Source organism: Engystomops pustulosus, chromosome 8 (assembly GCF_040894005.1).
Source record: "Engystomops pustulosus chromosome 8, aEngPut4.maternal, whole genome shotgun sequence".
NCBI classification, from domain to species: domain Eukaryota; kingdom Metazoa; phylum Chordata; class Amphibia; order Anura; family Leptodactylidae; genus Engystomops; species Engystomops pustulosus.
This window is the reverse complement of record NC_092418.1, coordinates 11254774-11274249: the sequence shown is the minus strand read 5'-3', so window position 1 is coordinate 11274249 and position 19476 is coordinate 11254774. Positions and strand designations below refer to the sequence as shown.

Here is a 19476-nt window from a genome sequence, read left to right as displayed (position 1 = left end):
GCACAGATGCGGCGCACCTTCGTGAGCAAATCAGACAGATTGGGGTATGTCTTGAGGAAACGCTGCACTATCAGATTTAACACATGGGCCAGGCATGGCACATGTGTCAGTCTGCCGAGTTGCAGAGCCGCCACCAGGTTACGGCCGTTGTCACACACAACCATTCCCGGCTTGAGGTTCAGCGGTGCCAGCCACAGATCAGTCTGCGCCGTGATGCCCTGTAATAGCTCTTGGGCGGTGTGCCTTTTGTCGCCTAGGCTCAGCAGTTTGAGCACCGCCTGCTGTCGCTTAGCGACGGCACTGCTGCTGTGCCTAGAGCTACCGACTGATGGCGCCGTGCCCACGGATGGTAGTTCGGAGGAGGAGGTGGAGGAGGGGTGGGAGGAGGAGGAGGCATAGTAGGCCTGAAACACCTGGACCGAGGTAGGCCCCGCAATCCTCGGCGTCGGCAGTATATGAGCAGCCCCAGGGTCAGTCTCGGTCCCAGCCTCCACCAAGTTAACCCAATGTGCCGTCAGCGATATATAGTGGCCCTGCCCGGCAGCACTCGTCCACGTGTCCGTGGTCAGGTGGACCTTGTCAGAAACGGCGTTGGTCAGGGCACGGATGATGTTGTCTGACACGTGCTGGTGCAGGGCTGGGACGGCACATCGGGAAAAGTAGTGGCGGCTGGGGACCGAATACCGAGGGGCGGCCGCCGCCATGAGGTTGCGAAAGGCCTCGGTCTCTACTAGCCTATAGGGCAGCATCTCCAGGCTAAGCAATCTGGAGATGTGCACATTAAGGGCTTGGGCGTGCGGGTGGGTTGCACTATATTTGCGTTTCCGCTCCAGCGTCTGGGGTATGGAGAGCTGAACGCTGGTGGATGCTGTGGAGGATCGTGGAGGCGACGATGGGGTTTTTGTGGCAGGGTCCTGGGCAGGGGGCTGACTAGCAGCTGACACAGGGGAAGGAGCAGTGGTGTGCACGGCCGGAGGTGAACGGGCTTGTTGCCACTGAGTGGGGTGCTTAGCATTCATATGCCTGCGCATACTGGTGGTAGTTAAGCTAGTAGTGGTGGAACCCCTGCCGAGCCTGGTTTGGCAAATGTTGCACACCACAGTCCGTCGGTCATCCGGTGTTTCCTTAAAGAACCTCCACACTTCTGAAGATCTAGCCCTCGCCGCAAGAGCCCTCACCACGGGAGCTTCACTAGTTGACAGTGGCGCTGATGCACCAGCTCTGGCCCTGCCTCTCCGTCTGGCCCCACCACTGCCTCTTCCAACCTGTTCAGGTCGAGGACTCTCCTCCGTCTCAGAAGCACTGTGTTCACCCGGCCTCTCAACCCAGCTTGGGTCTGTCACCTCATCATCCTCCGATCCCTCAGTCTGCTCCCCCCTCGGACTTCCTGCCCTGACAACAACTTCCCCACTGTCTGACAACCGTGTCTCCTCATCGTCGGACACCTCTTTACACACTTCCACTACGTCAAGAAGGTCATCATCACCCACAGACTGTGACTGGTGGAAAACCTGGGCATCGGAAAATTGCTCAGCAGCAACCGGACAAGTGGTTTGTGACTGTGGGAAGGGTCCAGAAAACAGTTCCTCAGAGTATGCCGGTTCAAATGGCAAATTTTCCTGGGAGGGGGCAGACTGGGGGGGAGGAGGCTGAGGTGCAGGAGCTGGAGGAGTGGGGATTTCGGTGACATGGGTGGACTGCGTGGAAGACTGACTGGTGGTGGACAAATTGCTCGAAGCATTGTCAGCAATCCACGACATCACCTGTTCGCACTGTTCTGGCCTCAACAGTGCTCTACCACGAGTCCCAGTAACTTCAGACATGAACCTAGGGAGTGTAGCTCTGCGGCGTTCCCCTGCTCCCTCATCAGCAGGTGGTGTCTCACCCCGCCCAGGACCACGGCCTCTGACCCCTGCAGTAGTTGGACGCCCACGTCCCCGCCCTCGTCCTCTACCCCTAGCCCTGGGGTTAAACATTTTTAAAATGAGAGTTATAACTTTTTTTTTTTTTTTACTTTTTTTTTTTTTTTTTTGTGTTTTTTTGTGTTTTTTGTTTTTTTTTGTGTTTTTTGTTTTTTTTTGAGTTTTTAGAACCAAACAATCCTATCCTATTGCTATGGCTATTTTCTAGCCAAGTATCAAAGGAAGCACACTACTATGCCAGATGAGATGACACTGAGTTATTGCCTAATAGAAATCCAACCCCTACTGAATTTTGCCACTTCAGCCTTTGCTATGGATATGTGCGCCACTAAGCGCAGAACACAGCGGTCGCAAGTCTCACTACAAATTGCTCAGAATTGGCAAGTACATGCACTGCAGAAACTACAGCCACCAGCAGATCAACCAGAAATCAAATATATAGAACGCTACTGTAGGCTTCAAGAAGCTATTTGTATTCTCCTATGGCTATTTTCTAGCCAAGTATCAAAGGAAGCACACTACTATGCCAGATGAGATGACACTGAGTTATTGCCTAATAGAAATCCAACCCCTACTGAATTTTGCCACTTCAGCCTTTGCTATGGATATGTGCGCCACTAAGCGCAGAACACAGCGGTCGCAAGTCTCACTACAAATTGCTCAGAATTGGCAAGTACATGCACTGCAGAAACTACAGCCACCAGCAGATCAACCAGAAATCAAATATATAGAACGCTACTGTAGGCTTCAAGAAGCTATTTGTATTCTCCTATGGCTATTTTCTAGCCAAGTATCAAAGGAAGCACACTACTATGCCAGATGAGATGACACTGAGTTAGTGCCTAATAGAAATCCAACCCCTACTGAATTTTGCCACTTCAGCCTTTGCTATGGATATGTGCGCCACTAAGCGCAGAACACAGCGGTCGCAAGTCTCACTACAAATTGCTCAGAATTGGCAAGTACATGCACTGCAGAAACTAAAGCCACCAGCAGATCAACCAGAAATCAAATATATAGAACGCTACTGTAGGCTTCAAGAAGCTGTTTGTATTCTCCTATGGCTATTTTCTAGCCAAGTATCAAAGGAAGCACACTACTATGCCAGATGAGATGACACTGAGTTATTGCCTAATAGAAATCCAACCCCTACTGAATTTTGCCACTTCAGCCTTTGCTATGGATATGTGCGCCACTAAGCGCAGAACACAGCGGTCGCAAGTCTCACTACAAATTGCTCAGAATTGGCAAGTACATGCACTGCAGAAACTACAGCCACCAGCAGATCAACCAGAAATCAAATATATAGAACGCTACTGTAGGCTTCAAGAAGCTATTTGTATTCTCCTATGGCTATTTTCTAGCCAAGTATCAAAGGAAGCACACTACTATGCCAGATGAGATGACACTGAGTTAGTGCCTAATAGAAATCCAACCCCTACTGAATTTTGCCACTTCAGCCTTTGCTATGGATATGTGCGCCACTAAGCGCAGAACACAGCGGTCGCAAGTCTCACTACAAATTGCTCAGAATTGGCAAGTACATGCACTGCAGAAACTAAAGCCACCAGCAGATCAACCAGAAATCAAATATATAGAACGCTACTGTAGGCTTCAAGAAGCTGTTTGTATTCTCCTATGGCTATTTTCTAGCCAAGTATCAAAGGAAGCACACTACTATGCCAGATGAGATGACACTGAGTTATTGCCTAATAGAAATCCAACCCCTACTGAATTTTCCCACTTCGGTCTTTGCTATGGATATGTGTGCCACTAAGAGCTAAACACAACGGTAGCAAGTCCCCCTGCTAATTCCTCACAAAATGGTAAAAGATGCAAATTAAAATAAAAAAAGTAGAACGTTATTGTAGCCCTAAGAAGGGCTGTTGGGTTCTTTGAGAATCACTCCTGCCTAACAGTAAGCTAATAGAACACCCTAACGCTTTCCCTGACCAGCAGCAGCTCTCTCCCTAGCGGCATCCAGAGACAGAATGATCCGAGCAGCGCGGCCAGCGGCTAGTCTATCCCAGGGTCACCTGATCTGGCCAGCCAACCACTGCTATCGACGTGTAAGGGTACCACGTCATGCTGGGTGGAGTGCAGAGTCTCCTGGCTTGTGATTGGCTCTGTTTCTGGCCGCCAAAAAGCAAAACGGCGGGAGCTGCCATTTTCTCGAGCGGGCAAAGTATTCGTCCGAGCAACGAGCAGTTTCGAGTACCCTAATGCTCGACCGAGCATCAAGCTCGGACGAGCATGTTCGCTCATCTCTAAACGAGATACAAAAAATGGGACAGAACGTTTAGGGCTTCTTCTCTGCACATAAAGTCTCAGCTTGTACAATGTCCGGACCTCATTGTGATGTAACTGAAGGGACTAAAAGTTACAGATATTTTTTTTTTTTAATTCTTGCTGAAATGAGTCTTTGCCTTTTTTATTATAATGTACAGGAAATGGAGACTGATAATATTCTCAGATCTGTACAATAAGACAATAATCACTCCCAGAGATGATCCCATAGACAATGATGAAGTCGTTACTGGAGAAATTTTACATTTTTAAACTGCTCCGAAGTATTTTCCATGTTGCATAGAGGGAATTCTTCATTTGGCAAACGAAAACCTTTGTTTTTAGTAATGAAAAGGGAAGTTTTTTTGAAGTGCAGCTGCTCAGAGTAGGGGCATTTTTGCACCTTTTTTGCATTTTTAGCAGCCACTCAGTGAGTCTGATAAGGAGCAGGGACTCAAAACCGCTAAGTGCCGGACTTTGCCGTGCGCCGGAAAATGGTGCATAAATGCACCAAATTAAAGAGACGTCAAAAGCAGTCTAACAAACTATGATTAATGTCCCCCAATATTTTTTAAAAATCCATTCATTTTAGTAAACATATATATTAGATGCAGATTTAAGGAGCAATTGGATATTTTCAGTTATTCTGAAAAGAATTGGCTTATTTGAAAGATATCGGAGGGGTTAGAGTGGTCATATTCACCTGGCCGGCGGAAGTTGCTCCTTTTATAGTTCGGTAGAGGTCTACTGTTTCGTTGACCACATCCCATCTGTTGTTATGGATTTATCTCTATAGGAATTGCTCAATTGTTTGCCTCCTTATGTCATTAAATTTCATGAAGTGATTTTATTCAAAGTTACACAGAAATGATGTGAGAACATCCATAATGTTATGGAGAACTTCACCTATAACTTCTTCATTTTGACATTTTCAACATACTCTAAGAATCCATTGACTTCATCTACGTTTTATGTCTTACTTTACCTAATCGGAGTGATAGCGAATTCCACCACCATTACAGTGATCTACAGAGATCCGCACCTACACACCCCCATGTACTTATTCCTCTGCAATTTGTCATTTGTTGACCTTTGCTACATGACATCCACAGTCCCTAAGTTGGTCCACATGTTACTGAGTGATAACTATACTATATCATTCAGCCAATGCTTCACCCAGATGTACTTCTTTGGTCAAATGGCTACTACAGAGGACCTCCTGCTCTTCATTATGGCTTATGATCGATACGTCGCCATTTGTAACCCCTTAAAGTATCACAGTGTATTGAGTAAGAAGAACTGTATCCTATTCTTAGTGGTTGCTTGGCTAGCAGGATGCATAACTTCAATCACATCAACGCTGATGGCATCTAATATACCTCTGTTTTCTAATAAAGTCCCTCAATTCCTCTGTGACTTTAAAGCTTTCACCAAAATGTCTTGCCCCGTTGTTGGTTTTCTGCTTTTTACCTCAATAGGTATTGTAATATTTGGCTTTGGGCCTTTTCTTTTCTGTATAATATCTTATACCCGAGTAATTGTTGTTATCTTACAAATTAAATCTAGTGATGGAAGAAAAAAGGCCTTCTCCACCTGCTCGTCCCACATTATCATCCTCACCATGTATTATGGCACCTGGTTGGCCATGTATCTGACGCCACCACTGAGAGATCCAAACCTCTCACAAGTCTTCAATCTTGCCCTTTCCATCCTTTTTGCTATCATTACCCCCATGGTGAACCCTCTAATATACAGTGTGAGGAATAAAGATGTGAAAAGGGCGATACTGAGACTCTTTGGGTATAAAGTCAATGAAGAGGACTAGTTTTACCTAGATGGGACAAGCTCTCATTTTGGAGACTCGAGACATTCAGTCCATCAATGTTTGGAAGTTTCTATTTGAAGACAATATTTACTTAAAGGGAACCTACCACCACAATATACCTTTACCTTTATAGGTATACCTTTATAGGTATAAAGGTAGATCGGGTGGTAGGTGGATCAATGGGACGTGAGGATATCCCTTTTAAGGGCTAATCCTCACGTCCCCGCACTTTTTTGGGAACTTTTATCAAACTTTTATGCTAATTTTATTATGCGGCTACTGAGGTTACACGAGGCGGCTACTCCACGCCCCAGTAGCCTATTTTCTCCTCCTACTCACCATCTTCGGCGCGCAGCCGCTCGTAGCCAGAAGCCACATTAGGGGAATCAAGAGTAAGTAACACGTGACCTTTGGGCACTTGGAGCACTGCAGCAAACAGAAGTTAACTGCTCCTCCCTTCTAATAAATAATATTTTTTCTCACTAATTGTTGCTGGTTCCCTTATATAGCTCAATATATATATATATATATATTTGTGTGTACAGACTTATATGTGTACAACATATTGTTATCTCAAATGTAGTTTAAAAGAATAAGGTGGCATCAGGTACCTGACTAGCAAACAGCACAGCCACAACCAGACTTGGTGCAAGATGTCAGAGTGGGTAAGTGGTGGTGAACTCATCCTGCAATGACCCTACAGGCTACGGCCCTGCCTAAAGCAGATATAATGCCCTAATAAAGGTGAACCCACCCATAAGTAATCTGCTAACACAGACAAGTAACATACCAGTGTTCACACAAGGACATTGAGGGACAAAAAAGCAGAGTTGGACAAAAACGGGCCAAATTCAAAAGAGCTATAAAAGAACAAAATCAAATTACTAGACAGAGGTTGAGTAAACATAGCAGAGTCGGATGCACACAATAGCAGAAAATGTTAAAATGTATAAGGATACAGGTAAAATCAACAAAGTGTAAAGGAACTGGGCACAATTTAATCCACATTATCTGGCTCCCTGCCAGCAGCGAGTGGTGAGTCACAGGGAGGGGCAGCTGCAGCCTGGGTATGCTTGTGTCAGTTTCTTCCAAACTCTACACTCATGCAGCTCCCTTCCCCTCACCTCTTCCTGTCATGGTTATTAAGCAGGTAGGGGAGGGGTGAGAATGGTGTGGAGGAGAGGAAGAATGCACAAGGAGACACAGGCTAATCGGAATTTGGTTAGAATTTCAGGAAAACTTTGATTCGTCACCGTAAAATCTGAAGTTTACGGTGATTCATGGGAACAAAGATTTTTATTTTCTCCTTTATTACCAAAATGGGCACGAGCACAAGGTGTTACATGGAACAGAGAACTCTGGGAAGGAGAAAGGAACACCCTTGATCACATGGGCAGACCTGTACGCCAATCAGCGACAGGCAGGCTTATGTGATGTCACGCAGCCCTATAAAAAAGAGACAGCTATTTTCAATCTCGCCTCTTCACACTGCATGTGCTGCCTGTAGAGTCCAGCTGCTTGTACTGTATTATGCTGTAGTTATTTTTGCTCCAAGGGTGTCCGTTTTGGGGGATCTGTATACCTCAAATAGCAGTTCTATTTTGTTGCTGAAGTGAATAGGAAGAAATCAGTGTAAAATACATATACTTTCTGTACTGATTTCTGCTCCAATCCCAGAGTGTCCATTCTGGGGGATCTGTATACCCCAAATAGCAGTTCTTTTTGTTGCTGAAGTGAATAGGAAGAAATCAATGTAAAATCCACATAGTTTCTGTAGTGATTTCTGCTCGTATCCCAGGGTGTTAGTTCTTGTGCTTCTGTATACCCCAAATTTCAAGTTTTTCTGGTAGATAAAGTCCGTCCATGTAAATCAACATAGTGCATACTGAGACTGTTGAGGAGAATATCAGTGACAGGGAAACACAAATCGATGATGATGCAGCCGAACACACTTGGGAGCCGGGTGAAGCCAGGGATTCATCATCATTGTTGGGCGAAGAGAGTGTCAGCTTGCATGTCAGGCAGCGAAGCAGGCAGCAAGTCGCTACTGTGGCCATGAGTCAGCAGGGTGGCAGCAGTGCAAGGACAGGAGCCAAATGGCAGTGGGGTACAAACCCTGCTTCGCAAGTCCAAGTAAGCAGTGGTACAGGGGCTCAGCGAGGCAGCGGCGTTAGTAGTCACTCAGTGCAGAATGTTGGCAGTAAAATCACCACCACGGTGGTGTGGAAGTTTTTTGTTAAGACACCAGAGGAACCGAGCGTGTGTATTTGTAGAATCTGTGGGCAGAAAGTGAAGTGTGGCCAGGGAGCTAACGTTGGCACCAGGGCTTTGCGTCAACATATGCAGCATCACCATCCAATGGCCTGGGAGAAACATGGAACAGATGTGGAGGTCCTCCTGCCGCAACAGCAGCAGCACCTAGTGGCAAACATGCCATTTCAGCCAGTTAAGGCTCCAGCACCTCTGCCGAAGAGAGCTGTTTGTCTTTGACATCATCTCCCGGTCGAGATGCTCCTCCTCCTTGCTACGCATGGTGCCAGCAGTCGTTGCACGGGACGATTACAAAGAGACGATTACAAAGAGACAACTGTAGGCGTCCAGCCATCCTAAGGTACAGAAGTTGAACGTGTTCCTGCCCAAGTTGTTGGTACTGCAGTCCCTCACTTTCCAAGTTGTGGACTCTGCACCCTTCAGAGAACGAATGGCTTGTGTGGAACCGAGGTGGAGAGTTCCAAGCCAATATTTTTTTTCCAAAAAGGCACTGCCAGCCCTTCACAAATATGTAGAACAGAAGGTAGGCCAGTCAGTTTCTTCCAAGGTGCGCGGATGTGTGGAGCTGTAACTACAGTCAAGGCCAGTACATGTCCTTTACTGCCCACTGGGTGAATGCGTTTTCCACCCAGCCACACCAATAACTTGAACAGGATACGCCTATTTCTCCTCCACGTTGTCAAACTGCTGCTCATGCGCCAGTGTCTGCCTCCCCCCTCCTTCTCCACCACCATCTCAGCCTCCCCAAGTCTAATTGCTGCTCCATCATACCACATGTGCAGGGCACAGTGGTGTTAAGCAGTTCTACACCTGGTTTGCCTGGGGGAACAAAGTCACTCAGCAGAGGAACTACTCCGCGTCATGCAAGAAGAAATCACTCTGTGGCTTTCTCCGCGACAACTGAAAATTGGAACCATGGTGACAGACAATGGGAGGAACATGGTGTCTGAGGAGGGATGGCCCATGTGCCCTGCATGGCTCACGTGTTCAATATGGTCAAGTCTTCCACGCATCTGCAAGACATTCTAAAAAGCCAAGCACACCCTTCTCGAGTTGAAGCAGCAGAATGGCCTACCCCAACATAGTCTGATATGCGATGTTTTCCCCCATTGGAAATTCCAGCCTCCATATGTTATACCACCTGTATGAACAGAGAAAAGCCATTAATGATTACTTCCCTGTGTAACTTTGATGTCAGCCACTAGCAGCTGATGCGTGACACCTGCCATTTGCTCAGGCCTTTTGAAGAGGCCACGTTATTTGTCAGTTGCCAGGACTGTGGTATGAATAACGTCATTCCACTGCTTCATGTCCTGGAACTCATGCTGGAAAATCTGTCTGGTCAGGGCACTGGAGAAGTGGCGACTACATCTCATGGCCACATGAGTCCGGTGGGGGCTGAACTGGAGGAGGAGTAGATTGGAGCACAAGCAGAGTCTGGGGAAATCAGGCATTTTACCACTCAGGTGACAAGAGAAGAGGAGAAGGAGTTCCTGGACGAGGTAGAAGATGATTCAGATGACCCGAAAGCACTGTGGCAGTATACAGTGGAGATGGAGGCCATGAGTCCCTCAGAGTCACTTGTGCAGATGGCAGCAGCATGCTGCTTTGCCTAACTAGTGACAGCCGAATAGAAAACATCTGGCATAGGGATGACTTTTAGCTCTCCACTTTCTTGGACCCATGCTACCTGTCAAAAATGGGTGATTTTTTTCTATCTGCCAAGAGGGAGGAACAATTGTCGTACTATAGAGAAATACTGAAAAGACAGTTGGCCGCTGCCTTTGTGCACCATTGTCCATCCTTTGTCAAGTCTGACCAGGGGATTCCTGGCAGCCATTGCTCATGTACTACTGCCACGGCTGCTGTGGGGAGATGGGGGGGGGGGGGTTAGGAGCAGTAGCATCTCCATCAGCAGCAGCTTAAGTCTGGAGTTCTTAATGAGCAACTTCCTTCACCCACCTAGTGAGGAGGGTAGCCGCCACCAGCAGCAGCAGGACATGTCCACCCACAATGTGGAGAGATGAATCAGGCTTGGATCAGCCAGGATCTCAACACACTAATGCCTTATGCATCAGATTAGATCAGCCATGATGCCTCCCCCAAATGTTGAAAAATGAGTCTGGATTCTAACTACCTGCCTCAGCCACTATTCTGATGCTGCCACCCGCCTGATGCCACACATCTGCTGCCAGTTGCTCCATCTGCCTCCCACCATCTTTACCAGGGACTGGAATTTTTTGCCCCCTCCACAATCTGTCAGGTGGCAATCTGTGGCCTGCTATGTTGCCACTACCACACTATATCATTGTGCCACTCTGTAGCCTACCAGGTTGCTGCCACCTCCACACTCTATCATTGTGACACTCTATGGGCTCCTGCTGCTGATGCCACATGCACAATATCATTGTGCCACTCTGTGGCTTACCATGTTGCCATCAATTCCACACTCTGTCATGATGCCACTTTGTGGCTTTCCATGTTGCTGTCACCTCAATACTCTATCATTGTGACACTCTGTTATCATTGTGACACTCTGTGGGCTCCTGCTGCTGCTGACGCCACCTCCACACTCTGTCATTGTGCCACTCTGGGGCTTTCCATGTTGCTGACACCTCCACACAGGGGCGCACCTGCCATGAGGCGAGTTGAGAATCTTGCCTCAGGCGGCGCGCCACCTGCTGGACGAGGGGGCGGCATTGTGCGCCTGGCCGTCCATGCTGCCACCCGCCAGTCTGCCTATACTGCCGCTGGAACCCCCACCCGTGCTGCCGCCAACCGGACCTTGCTGCCGCCCGCCGGCCTGTCCTGTCGTCCACCTGACCGCCCTCCCAGGCTGACACACCCCCCTGCATGCCGGCTGGCACATCCTCTTTCCCGCCAGCCGGCACATCCTTTTACCCGCTGGCCGCCACATCTTCCTGAGCACCTGTCTGCTCCGCTCCCTCTGTCCCTTTCATCTCCGCTCTCCTCCGTTCATCTCCGCTCTCCCCCTCCTCCCCTCGGCTCCCCCCTCTCCTTCACTCCGCTCCGCTCCCTCTGTCCCTTTCATCTCCGCTTCCTCCGCTATGCTCCGCTCCCCCCTCCTCCGCTCCGCCCCCCCCCTCCGCTCCGTCCCCCCCTCCTCCACTCCGTCCTCCCCCTCTCCTCCACTCTGCTCCGCTCCCGGCCTCCTCCGCTCCCCCCTCCTCCTGGAGAACCTTCCTGGAAAATAAAAGAAAATAAAGTAAGTTTATCTGTTTATATGTATGTGATGTGATGTGTGTATGTAATGTATGTATGTATATATATATATATATATATATGTGTATATATGTATGTGTATATGTATGTGATGTGTGTATGTAATGTATATATATATACGTGTATATGTATGTGATGTGTCTATATATGTGTGTATATGTGTATATGTATGTCATGTTTGTATGTAATGTGTATATGTATGTGATGTGTATGTGTATATGTATTTGATGCGTATATGTAAGTGATGTGTATGTGTATATATGTGTATATATGTATTCCGTATGCATTTTATACTACATGGTGGCACGTTGTATGCGGTTTATTCTACATGGCGATACACTACATGCATTTTATACTACGTGGCGATATGCTGTATGTATTTTATACTACATGGCGATATGCTGTATGCACTATATACTACATGCCGATATTCTGTATGCATTTTATACTACATGGGGGGACGCTGTATGCATTTTATACTACATGGTGATATGCTGTATGCATTTTATACTACATGGCGATATTCTGTATGCATTATATACTACATGGGGGGATGCTGTATGCATTTTATACTACATGGGGGGATGCTGTATGCATTTTATACTACATGGGGGCACTCTATATGCATTTTATACTACATGGGGGCACTCTGTATGCATTTTATACTACATGGGGGCACTCTGTATGCATTTTATACTACATGGCGATATGCTGTATGCATTTTATACCACATGGCGATATGCTGTATACATTTTATACTACATGGTGGTACGCTGTATGTATTTTACACTACATGGCAATATTCTGTATGTATTGTTTACTACATGGCGATACGCTGTATGCATTTTATACTACATAGAGATATGCTGTATGCATTTTATACTACATAGCAATATGATGTATGTATTTTATACTACATGGGGGGGGGGTGCTGTATGCATTTTATACTATATGGGGGACGCTGTATGCATTTTATACCACATGGCAATATTCTGTATGCATTTTATACCACATGGCGATACGTTGTATACATTTTATACTACATGGTGGTACGCTGTATGTATTTTATACTACATGGGGGGATGCTGTATGTATTTTATACTACATGGTGGTACGCTCTATGCATTTTATACTACATGGTGGTACACTACACTGTATGCATTTTATACTACATGGTGGTATGCTGTATGCATTTAATACTACATGGGGTATGCTGTATGCATTTTATACTACATGGGGGGACGCTGTATGCATTTAATACTACATGGGGGGATGCTGTATGCATTTATTACTACATGGCAGTATGCTGTATGCATTTTATACTACATGGCTGCATGCTGTATGCATTTAATACTACATGGCGGCACACCGTATGCATTTTATACTACATGGTGGTATGCTGTATGCATTTTATACTACATGGCGGCATGCTGTATGCATTAAATACTACAGGGTGATATGATGTATGCATTTTATACTACATGGCGGTACTCTGTATGCGTTTGCATTGCTTTATTTTCACACCAAACCAATATGATGGATCTGGTCCTGACACTCCCTGAAATATTACATATATGGGCAGGGGGGGGGCGTCTCTCTATGGCTCGCCTCAGGCAGCAGACAGGCTTGGTACACCCCTGCCTCCACACTCTATCATTGTGACACTCTGTGGGCTCCTGCTGCTGCTGACGACACCTCTCCACTCTATCATTGTGCCTCTCTGGAGCTTTCCATGTTGCTGCCAACTCCACATTCTGTCATTGTGCCACTCTGTGGCCTACCATGTTGTTGCCACCTCCAGAATTTGTCATTGTGCCACCCTGTGACCTCATGCTGCTGCTGCCAACTCCACATTCTGTCATTGTGCCACTCTGTGGCCTACCATGTTGCTGCCACCTAAAGAATTTGTCATCGTGCCACTCTCTGACCTCATGCTGCTGCCACCTCCACACTCTGTCATTGTGCCACTCTGTTGCCTACCAGGTTGCTGCCACCTCCACACTTCGTCATTGTGTCACAAAGTAGCCTCCCATATTGCTCCCAGCTAAAGAATTTATTATCATGCCACTCTCTGACCTTATGCTGCTGCTGTTGCCACCTTTGCAGTTCTTTTTTGGCAAAGACATGATATTTTCAGGAAAATTGTAATGAAGGATGCATGTGGCGTCTGTAATCTTCAAATTAAAATTTAAATTGACAATTTCAACTATAAATTAATTTCAAACTTCAAATTAATTTCAAACTCTGTCATTGTGCCACACTGTGGCCTACCATGTTGCTGCCACCTAAAGAATTAGTCATTGTGCCACTCTCTGACCTCATGCTGCTGCCACCAACTCCACACTCTGTCATTGTGCCACTCTGTGGCCTACCATGTCGCTGCCACCTCCATACTGTCATTGTGCCATTGATTTGGCGAATCAAGTCAAACCGAATTTCAATAATTCGCCCATCTCCATTGTTAATAGTGGGGGTCATTTACTAAGGGCCCGTTTCGCGTTTTCCCGATGTGTTACCCGAATATTTCCGATTTGCGCCGATTGTACCTGAATTGCCCCGGGATTGTGCCGCACGCGATCGGATTGTGGCGCATCGACGCCGGCATGCGCGCAACGGAAATCGGGGGGCGTGGCCGAACGAAAACCCGACGTATTCGGAAAAAATGCCACATTTAAAAACAGAAAAAGTGTCGCTTGGGAAGCGCTTACCTTCACCTGGTCCAGCTCGGTGCATTCTGGCGCGTTGAGATGCATTCCAGCGCAGCAGCGCCACCTGGTGGAACTGCCTTCATAAATCCCGTCCGGACCCGAATCCAGAGCAGAGAACGCGCCGCTGGATCGCGAATGGGCCGGGTAAGTAAATCTGCCGGGTAAGTAAATCTGAGTGCAAACAGAGGCTTTGCTGGCATTTAAAGGAAATCAACTATTTCAAAAAAACATCTAAAGACACTCACCTACACTCCTTTTCATCTTGATCCCGGCACTTGTCTTCACTGAGCTGAGAAAGAAACTTATAATTAGCAAGCCGGAGCACAGGGAAAGGATGTCCGGTGCTCTGGGCTGCTAATTATGAATGCCCCCTTCGTGACAACACCCCCTCTCCAACATGAGAGAGGGGAGCATCTATTACACCTCTCACGTGATGTCACCTTTCTTCTTCTACACCTACCTGTGTATAATTAGCAATGCGACCCGGCATTCCGGCCTGCAAATAAATATTTTTTTTTCTAGGTGATCCCGGGGTGTCAAGCTTAGTGAAGACAAGTGCCGGGATCAAGATGAAGAAGAGTGTAGGTGAGTATTTTTAGTTATTTAATTTTTTTTTTAATGGTTGATTTCCGTTAAATGCTGGCAGTGACTTTGCCGGCGATTGGTGCCAGCACTTGGCAAACCCAAAACTGAGTCCGCTCATCCCTATTGGTAAGTATGCTCAATGTTATACACAATTTATTTCATTATGCTTAGAGGTCAGTTAGAGGTACAAGTCAGAACATGAAAAGAAAGATATAAAACTGGACCATGAAGTGAAAAGATCATCTACGTTACACAAGTTTTTCAGTGGGTGGTTAGACAAGGCTGACAGAGACCCAAAGCTCTCCAGACAATGATTGTCCATCAACATCCTTCCAGTAGGACTTTTTTTCAACCTGATCTACTTTGAAGAAGGCATCGTGTATATTTCTTATGGATGCAAAATAAGATGTTCTGTTAAGTACAATAGATCTTCTCCACTTCAATACCTTTATGACCCGAATAAACAGGATTTACAGACATTTTACATGTACAACGGATAATGAATAATAAAGGATATTTTTATCATGTATTGTCTCCTTCTCAATTCTGGCCCATTATCAGTAGGAATTAGGGAATTAAGATCAATTGGGTCTTTAATGGGTCTATGATGGAGTGTACGCAGGGAGCAAGAATTCCCAGCTCCTTGTAAGGTAGCATCAATATTTGTCCAACATCTTAATTAATGGACGGGGAGTATTCTATCCCCACACTGGAAATACATTTCCCCACAGACAATTATATAGTAAATACTAGTCAATAACATGTCCATTCGGTGCTATATATAATTCTCACCACATACAATCACCACCTACCCTCAACGGTTCTTGAACAACACCAACGACATATTAGCATATTAGCATTACAAATGATCTGTTATAGATAGATAGATATATAGAAGATAGATAGATAGATAGATAGATAGGAGATAGATAGATAGATAGATAGATAGATTAAGAACAACTTTTAATAAGAAACACCGAACATTACATCCCGCCTACAAGAACCTCTCTGTGGCTCCCATGTGTCGCTCAGTGATCTTCCATACTTTTGAGTAGACTTTCTAGAATATTTTGGAGATTGACTCCTGAAATGCTGGACCATTAATCCAAAAAAGCATTTGAAGACCTGACTCTACATTTTAGCCCACCCCACTGTAGTGATTGAGGTCAAAGATCATTGATCATTGAGATAAGCTCTATCAAACTTGAATCCGGCCTACCACGCCTTGATGGATCTTGCTTTGTTCCCATGTGTACAGTAGACGGTCTTCACGAAACTGCCCATATAGATTTGCAGGCATAATATTTGTGAAATATTTCTTTGCATGGTAAAGTAAGGATTTTTCTGACCATGTAACATGCCTCAATTCTATTACCCCTCTTCTTCCATAAGAATATCGTAGAGAGAAGAGTCATCCATCACTCCATAGTTGCTCCGGCACCTGGCAGTGGTCTTGTGCATTTTATTGATCCACCTTGATGTCATGCAGATTTAAAGCTACCTGGTCTTGGAAACCCAAGATACAAGGTTCCTGGCAGAAATGGTCGGTTTTCAAGATGATATTGATGCCAGATGAGGTTATTTAACCATCAGTGACCCTTTTCACTGTAAAAAGCCAGCCAACGGAGCTCCTGAGATTCCTACATCTTTCAGATTCTTAATAATACCACTCACAGGTTGATGGTGGAATATATGTAAGGCACATACTTCCTTCAGCAGGTGCTTCCTGTACCAGGACCACAGTTGAGCCAAGTGATATCTACACTATCTAGTCCTATAACAATAGGGCTTAAAGAAGCATCTTCATTTATTGGGTGACAGATGGGAACCACAAACCTATATAACTGACATACAGTGATGCAGGTACAGTGAAGGATCTGTGAATGGAATAGATATAATATATAAATTACTTACAGGATGAGTTTTTATTGTAAATGATACACAACATAAAATCAAAACGAAGCCTATAGAGAACTCAGTCTGGATATGAACAGATAAGTCATTGCCTTCACACGTCATTCACATGGAGAATTCTACCTTTGACTTCTTTATTTTGACATTTGCTTCATCCTCGGAGAAGAAGCCAATGTTGTCCATTTTCTTTGTCGTGGTATACCTGACCGGAGTGGTGGCCAATACTACCACCATTACAGTGATCTGCAGAGACCACCGCCTACACACCCCCATGTATCTATTCCTGTGCAATTTATCCATTGTGGATCTTTGCTACACAACGTCTACTGTTCCTAAGTTGGTCCACATGTTACTGAGCGGTGACTATACTCTGTCCTTCTCTGAATGCTTCGTCCAGATGTACTTCTTCCTCCATGTGGCTTGCACGGAGGACCTTCTGCTCTTTGTCATGGCTTATGATCGATATGTTGCCATTTGTAACCCTCTGCATTACCATAGTGTATTGAGTAAGAAGAGCTGTGTCATGTTCATGGTGGTCGTCTGGCTAGCAGGATGCATCATTTCAGTCATTGCTACACTGACCACATGTAATATACACTTGTATTCTAATATAGTCCCTCAGTTTCTTTGTGAATTCAAAGCCTTTGTAAAAATTTCTTGTCCCAATGTTTTTTACCAGCTGGTATCCTACATGATAGTTGTGTTCTTTGGTGTAGGGCCTTTCATTTGCAGTTTAATATCTTATACACGAGTGATCATCGTTATCTTACATATAAAATCCAGCGACGGGAGAAGAAAGGCCTTCTCCACCTGCTCGTCCCACCTCATAGTCCTCACCATGTATTATGGGACCTGGATGTCTGTGTATATTATGCCACCATTACAAGACTCGCACATTTTTGACCTGACCCTTTCCATTCTATTTGCTGTCATTACCCCTATGTTAAATCCCCTGATATACAGCGTGAGGAATAAAGATGTGAAGAGGGCAATACGGAAACTGTTGGGATGCAAGATCGGAGGAGAAGGACATCATTCTACTAGAAGAAAGCAAAAAGAAACCAATGGTGCAATACAACACAAGGACATATCGCAGATGGTCAAAGAAATGTGAGGTTAATGTCCACTCAACCGAGATCAACACGGGACACTAGATAATATTGGAATTCTTCAGGGAAGTGGACGAGCGATGAAGGAGAATATTTTTTCCAGTCTTTATTTAAATCTGAAGACATTGGGGCACATTAACTTACCTGGTCTAGTGGCGATCCCGCGGCGCGTTGTCCGATGAGGATTCGGGTCTGCTGGGATTCACTAAGGTCATGTGCTCGATATCCAGCAGGTGTCGCTGCTGCACCGAGGTCCGCCGGAGTTCACCTTCTTCTTCCCAATGCATGTAAGGGCTGATCTTGCGACACTATTCTTTTTTAAATTCTGCGGTTTGTCCAAATCCGTCGGGTTGGCCGACGGCCACGCCCCTGATTTCTGTCACGGCACCGATGCACCACAATCTGATCGTATGCGTCAAAACAAAATATTCGGTAAACCTGACGGAATCATGGCTGCAGGACCCTTAGTAAATGTGCCCCTATAGGTTTCAATATTATATTTGTGTCTTCTTCAGACCCAAATTTGTGAGGTACAAGAATTAAATATATTAGTGAATGTGAAAAACTTGTGCAGATAATAGAGTCTAGTGGCTATTCATACACTACATGAGTAAAGTATAAGCAAGTCGGATAGTAAATTAGTAAATGCAAACAGAAAATAAACAATACTAAAGGTAAGTAAAAGGAATCCGTAAGGTTTATATGTCTGATCAGTTCCATCAGACCTTGCTGATTTCTCGCCTGTGCTTGGCCAATTTTATTCTATTGCTTACTCTGCTTTTCTGATCTCAGCTTTGTACTATTGACTACTCATTTTAGACTCCGATTCTGTACTGTACTTGCTATCTCGTTGTGACTCTTTTTCTGAGTTGTTTGTTTGTCAGTCTTGTTTTGTAGAAGTTCCTTCACAGCTCAGTCACTTGTCTAATACAGCTGAATCCCTTTGACTCAAGCGAGGCTCAAGACTAGACTGCCTTGATCGTAGCAAAATCTAAGTAAATGACTTGAAAAGATTTAGGGTCTCAGCTCTTTCAAAAATAAAACTTTCTTTTATTGAAACATATTAAAATCCAATGACATGACTATCCCAAGTAGCACGTTTCTGGGCAAAAGAAAAATCACAGGCTCTTAGTCATAACTAAGGGCCTGTGACTAAGACTAAGGGCATGTGACTAAGACCAAGGGCCTGTGACTAAGACTAAGGGCATGTGACTAAGACTAAGGGCCTGTGACCAAGACTAAGGGCCTGTGACTAAGACTAAGGGCATGTGTCTAAGACTAAGGGCATGTGACTAAGACTAAGGGCATGTGACTAAGACTAAGGGCATGTGTCTAAGACTAAGGGCCTGTGACTAAGACTAAGGGCATGTGTCTAAGACTAAGGGCCTGTGACTAAGACTAAGGGCCTGTGACTAAGACTAAGGGCCTGTGATTTTTCTTTTGCCTGAAACGTGTTAGCTGTTTAGTACCGATAGTCATGTTGCTGCATTTTAATATGTTTCGATAAAAGAAAGTTTTATTTTTTTATGGAGTTGAAACCCAAAATCTTTTCAAGTTGTCTACTTGACGTAGTCTTGTTTTGTGTCAGCAGTGTGGCTTAGGGAGGGATCAGT

General features: G+C 45.3%; 2 protein-coding genes across 2 annotated transcripts; both read left to right on the top strand.

Annotated features, from left to right (window-relative positions):
* Nucleotides 1-5100: 5100 nt before the first annotated feature.
* Nucleotides 5101-6033, top strand: LOC140076106 (olfactory receptor 2K2-like). Its single transcript, XM_072122611.1, has one exon. It carries the CDS (start codon nt 5101-5103, stop codon nt 6031-6033), a length of 933 nt encoding a protein of 310 aa, XP_071978712.1.
* A 10830-nt stretch (nt 6034-16863) lies between these two features.
* LOC140076105 (olfactory receptor 2K2-like) lies at nt 16864-17868 on the top strand. Its single transcript, XM_072122610.1, has one exon. The coding sequence runs from the start codon at nt 16864-16866 to the stop codon at nt 17866-17868; it is 1005 nt and encodes a 334-aa protein (XP_071978711.1).
* Nucleotides 17869-19476: the final 1608 nt, after the last annotated feature.